The 8,391-nt window shown below is 43.7% G+C and overlaps 1 protein-coding gene across 1 annotated transcript in view; it reads left to right on the top strand.

Annotated features, from left to right (window-relative positions):
* The window catches only part of LANCL2 (LanC like glutathione S-transferase 2), a 32,530-nt gene extending 24,420 nt beyond the window's left edge, over nt 1-8,110 (top strand). The window contains exons 8-9 of the mRNA XM_069859748.1: nt 2,101-2,173; nt 4,524-8,110. Of these exons, the coding sequence (XP_069715849.1) occupies nt 2,101-2,173; nt 4,524-4,639 (189 nt within the window). The 3' untranslated portion in view covers nt 4,640-8,110. The remainder of the gene's footprint in view (nt 1-2,100; nt 2,174-4,523) is intronic.
* The last annotated feature ends 281 nt before the right edge of the window (nt 8,111-8,391 follow it).

Genomic DNA, 8,391 nt, shown 5'->3' on the forward strand with positions numbered 1-8,391 from the left:
TTGAAAAGTAGAATGTGACACAGTGGCGAGAGACTGTGTGCTGGAGGTGCCCAGCATAGTCAGGTCTGGCAGTGCATTTGCAGCCCTTCTGCATTTTAGCATCTCCAGCATTCTGTCAGGCTCTTTGGGTCCTTGCAGGGGAAATCGTGAAACAGGCAGAGGAATTTGCTTGTCTGGCATTCTTGGAATCTTTTATTTTTGAGCCAGGGTATACAGGGAAGAAAACATGCTGTTGTTTTGGTACCTAAGGGCATATAACTGAGAGAAGTAGATTGCTCCCCTCCCTGGTGTGTTTGCTCACACCAAAAACATGAGGCCTAAGGGAAGGAGCGTGGCCAGGAATCCATTGATACTTGTGAAACTTGCACAAGTGAACTAGAGGAGCTTGAAGGGCTGTGGCTCAGAGAAAGCCCTGGTTTGTGCTTCTCACTTGTCACTTTGCAGCTGTTCTCCAGCATTATCAGACAGGCTCCCAGGAGAGTGAGCCACTTGTAGCTGGTCTGTCTGTGAGAGGAGAGAGGGCCTGTGGTATCCTAGGCTCCAGGCAACAGAGAGCATCTGAGCCCTGTATTGCTCATCGTTGTGATTAAACCACTGCTGATGGCAAGCATGCCCGGTCTATGTGACAAATAATGACAGATCTCTTCCTGCTAGAAGATACTCAACACACACACACACGGCCACATCCTTCATTTAACGAAGGCTTCAGTGTGGTTTAATGGATCTGTGAGTTGTGCTGAAGCTATGAACTTGTAAATGATGTTTGTGCTTTGCTACCCTGGGGTGCATTTCTTTAATTTCTGTTGCCGTTCCCAGACTGACAGTAATAATAAAGGGTAGTAGGCAATAACATGTGGATGTTGTGGGAATTGATTGTAGTTTATAAACATGCCATAAACATGTTTTGCCTTCACATATGAGACAAGATTACATGGATAATATAACCTTAGTTTGAAGACTTACACCTGTGGGGCCCAAAAATGTTTCATCAATTCTCAATAAGAGTGTGGACCACAATGTTTGTGTTTATGGATTTCTTCCTGGTTTCTTCAAGACATTCACACACAACACACACACCCTACCAAGAGAAGAAATCCATCCCCCACTAAACAAAAGGAACGGGGTGGGGGGAAGAAGGGATCAGCCTCCTGTTGAACGTGCTGCTGGCTCTGGGAGCTGCTCACAGCCCATAGAGCTCCAACTCTAGAGCCGGGGCACCCTCTAGTGAGCAGGATAGGCTGCTTGCTAGCAGGCTGTCCAGATTGCAAGGGAAAGACATCTAAGTTCTTTGCTTTGCAGGAAGTTGAGCACTTTTGAATGAGCAGTGGCTTGCTTCGAAGCAGAGGAATGCCAGGGGAATGTGTGCCTTCTCCCCACAGCGTCCTCTGGGGAGCCATAAAGTAGAAAGAGATGGTTACTATTAAATTGATTGACGTGCGGTTTGTACATCACATATGTCTAATGTAGCTACTGCAGCAGTGGTGCTCAAACACAAGAAGGATGCTGTTAACTCTTTTTTTTTTAATGGTGTTCCATCTTCTTTGACAGAATATTGACGAGTGTAAGTGTCTAATTGAATTTATAATGATTTTTTGTAAGACTTCGGGAGAGAAAAATAAATAAAACTAAGTAATAGCAGCTAGAGATTTAATCCTCTAAATTGGTGCATGGAAGTGAAAGAAAACCAAAATGCAATTAACAACCCTAAGTCCTGAGCATGTGGATAAATTAAACACCAAGACAGATAAGAAAATGATATTATAGTATTAGAAAAGTTTTGCCTTTGAATGTATCTGTTCTTGCAGCTTTTTTTATTGACGTGTGGCAGGGTTGATTTACAGAAAACAAGTTAAGTACAGCCCACCTAATTAAATTGTTAATGAAACTGGAATTTGTGCTGTGGAAATACCTAAAACCTAATTGCAGCCTTGTCACGGTTGAAGTGGAACGAATTGATCTTGGACAGTGATTTCTGTGTTGTATCTTTGCTTCCACTACTTTATATATTTCGTACCTATTAAGGATATGCAGATACTCAAACTTGCATTTGACAGTCTTGAATAACTAAATTAAAAAAGAACTTTTTAATGTTTTCCCCAGTTTGCTGAATGGTGTTTGGAGTATGGTGCCCATGGATGTCGTATTCCTGATCGACCTTATTCTCTCTTTGAAGGTAAAGTGATGGCATTGCAAATGGTATTGTAATATACAGGAAAGAAGGGGCAGCCCTGCAATTTGAGTACATGCTTAGGAGTTGGTACGTCTTTGATGGGTTTCTCTAATAGTAGAAATAGACCTACCCCCTACCACTGCCACTGCCTAAAAGAGCTGGAGAGAAAAAGACAAAATAATTCACTAACTTCTGGTTAGATTTCAGCAACTTCCAATGTAAAGGCAGTGCCACTTTTATTCTCAAATAAAATTCTGGTGTACTGATGCGTCTTGGCTTAAAGCAAACAGAAGTCAGAGGAACAGTTTTGTTGTAGTGTTGTAGTGTTGTGACATAGGCAGAGGACATCTCTGGGTAGAGGATCTCAAAGTAGTCATTGGCTCATCAGAACTAGACCTTCTCTGCTGCAATACTAAAGCATGGAAAAGCTAGTTTTAATATGAACCCAAATCACTTTGAATCATAGAACGTCCTGAGTTGGGAGGGATTGACAAGGATCATCTAGTCCCAACTCCTGTCCTTGCATAGGACAACGGCAACACTCACACCATGTGTCTGAGGGCATTGTCCACACGCTTCTTGAATACTGTCAGGTTTGGCACCGTGACTGCTTCCCTGGGGAGCCTGTTCCAGTACTCCACCGCCCTCTGGGTGAAAAACCTTTTCCTAATATCCAACCTAGACCTCCCTTGGCACATCTTCCTGCCATTCCTTCGGGTCCTATCATTGGACACCAGAGAGAAGAAATCAGTGCCTGCTCCTCCTCCTTTCGTTGTGAGGAAGCTGTAGACTGCAATGAGGTCTCCCCTCGGTCTCCTCCAGGCTCTAAGCCCTTCACCAGCTTTGTAGGCCTCCTCTGGACACTCTCTGGTAGCTTGATATCTTTTTGATACTGTGGCACCCAAAACTGCACACAGAAGTCAAGTTGCAGCATACCAGTGCAGAGTAGAGCGGGACAATCACCTCCCTCAACTGGCTAGCAATGCCATGCTTCAAGAGGGACATGGTTGGCCCTTTTGGCTGCCAGGAGACACTGCTGGCTCATGTTCAAATGTAGTATCGCTTCAACAGAAAAGAAATGAAGAGTTCTTAGGGGGCATTTCTGTAGCTTCAAAGATGTTCCTAAATACTTTCCTAGAGCTTTGTATTTTTTTTATTTGTAGTTTATTTTATATTTCCCTATCTCCTACATTTGTTTTGGAAACACAGTAGGAAGGAATCATAAACCCAAGGAGGATTTAGACTAGCAGTAAGCCTAGTGTGCCACCTAGCATAAATATGTGAAATTACAGCAGACTGAATAGGATTATTTTACAAATAAACCAATCCAAGTTGTGAACACAAGAGAACAGTAGTTGCATGCATTCCTTCTAAATATAGGGTTATTGCCTTAGTTTTTAAGAGAGAAAAGTAGAAGTATTCTTATCCCCGAGAGCTCTCTTGCATGCACTTGTAGACGTCAAAAGTAGGCATACAACCTGTTGCATAAGAGCTCTGAAATCTATTCAGAACGTGAAGTAATGCCTACAATAGGATGATTTGTGCTTTAATGCTTACGTACAGCTTTTATTTTATTTTTTAATATCAGTGATGTTTGTTTGTATGTTTGTTTTAGAAAAAAACTAGATATCTCAAATTTGAAAGAAAAAAGGCATTGATTTTGAGGTGTTTTTTTGTAGCCAAAATTGTGCTTGACGTTGACCAATTCGGCATGTACATGCACACTTTCAGTGGAAGTTGCACATGCATCTTATAGGACTGTCTTAATTGCTTCATTTGCATCAGATGCTATATTTCAGGAAGGTTGCTTTGTATGTGCTTAGCTATTGATAAACTAGGGTTTAGCTTGATCATAAAACTGAGCATGTATTTTTATGTTCCCCTGCTGTAGGGTGCCTCTGTTGTCTGCCACTCTAAAGAGTTTTTTTAGGTGATGCTGGCATAAGTGCTTAACGCTCTGACTGACCTCTTTATTCATAGTGAACAAATTAATCTGTATGTCACAAGTATAATACAGTTTTGCCTTCGTTTTTGTCACCAGTGAAATGACGAGCAAGAGCTGCCCAAATTCTGAGGGACAGTCCAAATTGGGAATTATTTGAAGTAGCATCGAGGTTGTGCAGCTGAAAAAATGGTAGCAGAGAGTTCTTGGTTCTTGCCTTTGATCTTTTCAAGGGAAACCTAATTTCCTGGGCAAAGTAAAGATGAACTTGCCTTTCTAAAGGCCCTAAGTTCACATGTTCAAAAAAAGCTGTTGAGGAGATGTTCAAACATGTACTGTTGCCTTTGCTGTCAACTGTGCTATTTTACTGTGAAGGACGCACTAAGATCACTTTCACTCATTATGTTTTAGGCATGGCCGGAGCTATTCACTTCCTTTCAGATATTTCAGTACCGGAGACTTCCCAGTTTCCAGCGTTTGAACTCGGACCTCAAAGGAGAGAAAACAAAGTGGAACACGACAGCTAAGAGATCATTTTGAGAGAAAACTGATGCCAAAAGAGATGAGACTGCTTAGTGCCTCTGATACTGAACCAACTCAACCCTAAACCGACGGATGGATAAACCCCTTTTCTCACACCCTCCCTCCCCCAAAGAAACATGAAGTCATTAGAGCATGAACAGGAGAAGCCATGTCTAAATTCTGTTAAAGTGACACCTTCAGATGTAGGACAAGAGAAGTCAAGTTTTGAACTTCCTCTCTCCTGTTGTATTTGTCTTCTTCAGGTCTTTGACATGCTCTGCACGTTTATTGGTGTTGTCTGCTGATTTGAGTCTTTTGTTGTTAGCAAACAGCTGGTCTCTGTGTGAATCCCTGTCCTGTACCTTCGCACATGACTCACAACAGCAGTGTTGCTTTCTGCAGCGTGGTCACCCAGAGAGTTCCACCTTGTGCCACAGAGTTCGCTGCAGGACAGTGCCTGGCTTCTCTGCTGAGCAGACAACTTAAAAAAGAGATGAAGAATGGGTTTATGTTAATATTTTTCTGCACATTCTCTACAGTCCCTAGAAGCTAAGGTGATAGATGTGAGGCTTTTTTGATGAAGATTTTTGAGGCTATCTCGGTTGTTAGAAACTCAGTGGGTTGGATGGGGCCTGACTTGTCTTCTGTTGTTGTTGTGGGAGGTTTTTTTGAAAGCCCGAAAGAGAGGTTTCCTTTGATACCTGTGCTTGGTTAGTCTGTTAGGCACTTAGAGCAGGGTGGAGAGGCTTGTCCCCGCCTCTGCAAAGCCTCAGCCCATAGCATGAGCTTAACAAACTGAAGGTGGAGTCACCCATACTAACCTCCTGCTGCCTTGCGGGGACAGCTTAACTGCTGCTCCTCTGCTGTACATGGATTTGTAATAAACCTGTCCTGCGGCATCTAGTGCACGAATGAATAAGGGAGGGTGCCAGGGCAGTTTCTCATGCTGGTAGCTCAGGATGAGCGCTGCTTCCAAACCATGGTGGTGATTTGTGCTGGACCCTTCTCTCCTCCCAGCCCTGCTGCATTTAGCCTGTATGGTATGACAGGAGCGATAAATACCAGCTGCTCATGGAGGCTGCAGAAGATTAACGAGCAATATAAAACTATTGCTAGAGGCTGTAATTGATGTTTTCATCTTAAAATACAAACAGAAAAAGCCCTTTGCCCTTAGTTTTAACTGTGCTGCTAGTGCTTTGCTTCCCCTTGTAGGGTGGTGGGGTTGTGAAATACTAGACCTGCCTCCAGGTGCTCCTGAGTATCAGGCTCCTGGTTTGGGAGAAGTGGGATATACTGGAAGTATACTGACAACAAGCTTATGTGTTCCAGATAGCGAGCACACTTGCTGCTTGGGACAGGTTAAGTGGAGTGCACACTCACTCATTCCGGCTCTGGTTTTATCTTCCCCCCAGGTCTCCTTGTTCTCTGTCATTCCAGGTGTTTATTTTAATTGATGCCTCCTGTTGGAAGGAAGTGTGACAGATGGCAGAGACTTTGACCTTTCAGGCTTGCATTGCGATATATGTGACCTGTGGGCCATCCGCTGAGCGCCAGTCTCTGCAGGCAGGCTTGGAGATGTACTGTTGCTCCTGTGTAAATCTCTGAATGGTGGCAGGTGACTTCCTTGAACTTTATAGCATCTGTTGCCAAATCCATTGGGATGTTAATGATCTCTACATCTGGTTCTGCTGGGCAAGAGTAGCAGTGCCAGTGCAAGGACACCTTAAAATTATAGTGTAGCTCTTCTGCTCCTTTGTCAGGTAGGACTAAAACATGGGAGCAGTAAGAGAGACTTTTCCACCCTTCTGCAAAAGGGCAGATGGTGACGGTGGGGGACACCAAACTGCAGCTGCATCTCTGCAGCCAGGAACAAGGGAAGATGTTGAGAGGCAAGTGGGGAATGTGGCAAGCTGCATGGCAAGCAGCAAACCTGAGCAGAGCAACAGAAAGCAAAGGGGTCAGAAAGGATCAGGGAGAGCTAACAACGGGAGGCAATTCAGTGTACCAGTAGAGGTCACCTCAAATGAGATGTTCCTCCGTGGCAAGCATGCTAAGGTCTAACTCTTTATTTCTTTCCTCAGCTTGTGGATGACTGATCCTACCCATAGGTAAGCCAGGGAAGAAATTTGCCCAGGGTGAAGTCTCACATAAATTGTAACAAAGGAGGCAGCTCTGATACTGTTTCACATCACCCCCACTCCTTTTTTTCCCGTCCCCTCTGCTGTGACTGCAGAGCATGTGGGATGAGTTAACAGGGAAGGGGTTTTCTAGGTCTGCAGGAACCAAGCGCCTGCAAACACAGAACAGAAGCCGCTGGCCTTCCTAGCAGATCCTGAGTGTGTGTTGTACTGACCACCTAACTAGGCAGTTAATGGGCAGGTTTTTCCATTCAGTGATTATGTACATGTCGCCCTTCTTGATTACTGAGCTTGCAATGACGCCTGTGGGAGGTGCGTTTGGCTTGCTGGAGCCCAAGGGGAATTAAAACTTGCTGGTTTAAAAAATTTATAGGTATATACACACTTAAACCAGCTTAATACTGAGCAGATCTCCAAGATGCTTGAGTGCACCCGTCAAAACAATGAACAAGTCAGCTACCAGCTCTTTCTGTACCACAGCCAGCCTTCTGCTGTAGTGGGGCCTGGTACTGTCTCTGGAGAATCCTCTTGGAATTCAGTGAGGCTGGAAACCTAACATATTGAATCAAGAAGCATCTGACTGTGTGTCTGCCTCTTCTTCCTGACTTGACTTTCCCTGTGGCTTCTCCTTTCTGTTTGTCACAGCATTGTGACAGGTAGTTGGCTGATTAAGAAAGGATATTGTGTGAAGGTAAAACAATGCACTTCAGCAAGACATTGTTCTCAGAAATCACATCGAACTAAAAATGTGGAAAATGTCTTAATATTCGCTGGTTTGCTTTGTCCGTGTGTTATAGTCTATCTGTTGCAAAAAGCAGTAGTGTTAAAAATGGAGATGCTCTTTGGGCAGAAAAAGAGGAAAAAAATGCTGATGTTTTGTTCTTTGGCTTTACTAGTAAAGATCAAGCTACGTGGTGGTAATTCGTGTGATTCTTATTTTTTACTCCATGTTGAAATCCTTCTTTCCAGCAGTGTGGTGATAGCTGTCCCACTGATCTGACTGCTGAAGCGCATCCCAATCTCATAGTCCTGCAGGATGAAACACAAGTCAGAGTGTGGGCACCTTTTAACCACCTTTTATGGGCCCTGAAGACCTCTTTACTGCTGCTTTTCCCAGGTGATTTCTAGTGTACACTGCTTAGTGCAAAGCATTGCTTCTCTTTCTGGTCATACAGAGCCTGTTAGAGTTTGCAGCTAAAGCCTGACTTGTCATTAGCTGCTTGTTAAGAACACATGTATGAAATATCTATGTCCAGCTGCCCAACATCTATTTTCCACCTTTGAGAAATCGTGATGGCTTTCTCTAGCTAGACTTTATCAGAAGAAAACTTAAAGTACGCTGCAAGCAAGGGACAATAATTCAGTTTCACAAAGCACCACATGCCACTCATGGCCCTCTTTGCCATTGAGAGCAACTGCTGCTGTTTTGAATTAATAGTATTGTTTCTGGTCTGTAGATAGGGCCCTAAATATAGCCTGTACAAATTCAGCTGTAGCTAGATGAATGTGTTGTGGCTTTCCTAGCACAATAGTTCTCTATAAAGTCAAAATAGGGTACGATAACAGAGGTGGGAGGAAGTATGGATGCTATGTGTCAGGTAATGGCAGCAGCGTGCTGC

This window comes from Phaenicophaeus curvirostris, chromosome 6 (assembly GCF_032191515.1).
Source record: "Phaenicophaeus curvirostris isolate KB17595 chromosome 6, BPBGC_Pcur_1.0, whole genome shotgun sequence".
Taxonomy (NCBI): domain Eukaryota; kingdom Metazoa; phylum Chordata; class Aves; order Cuculiformes; family Cuculidae; genus Phaenicophaeus; species Phaenicophaeus curvirostris.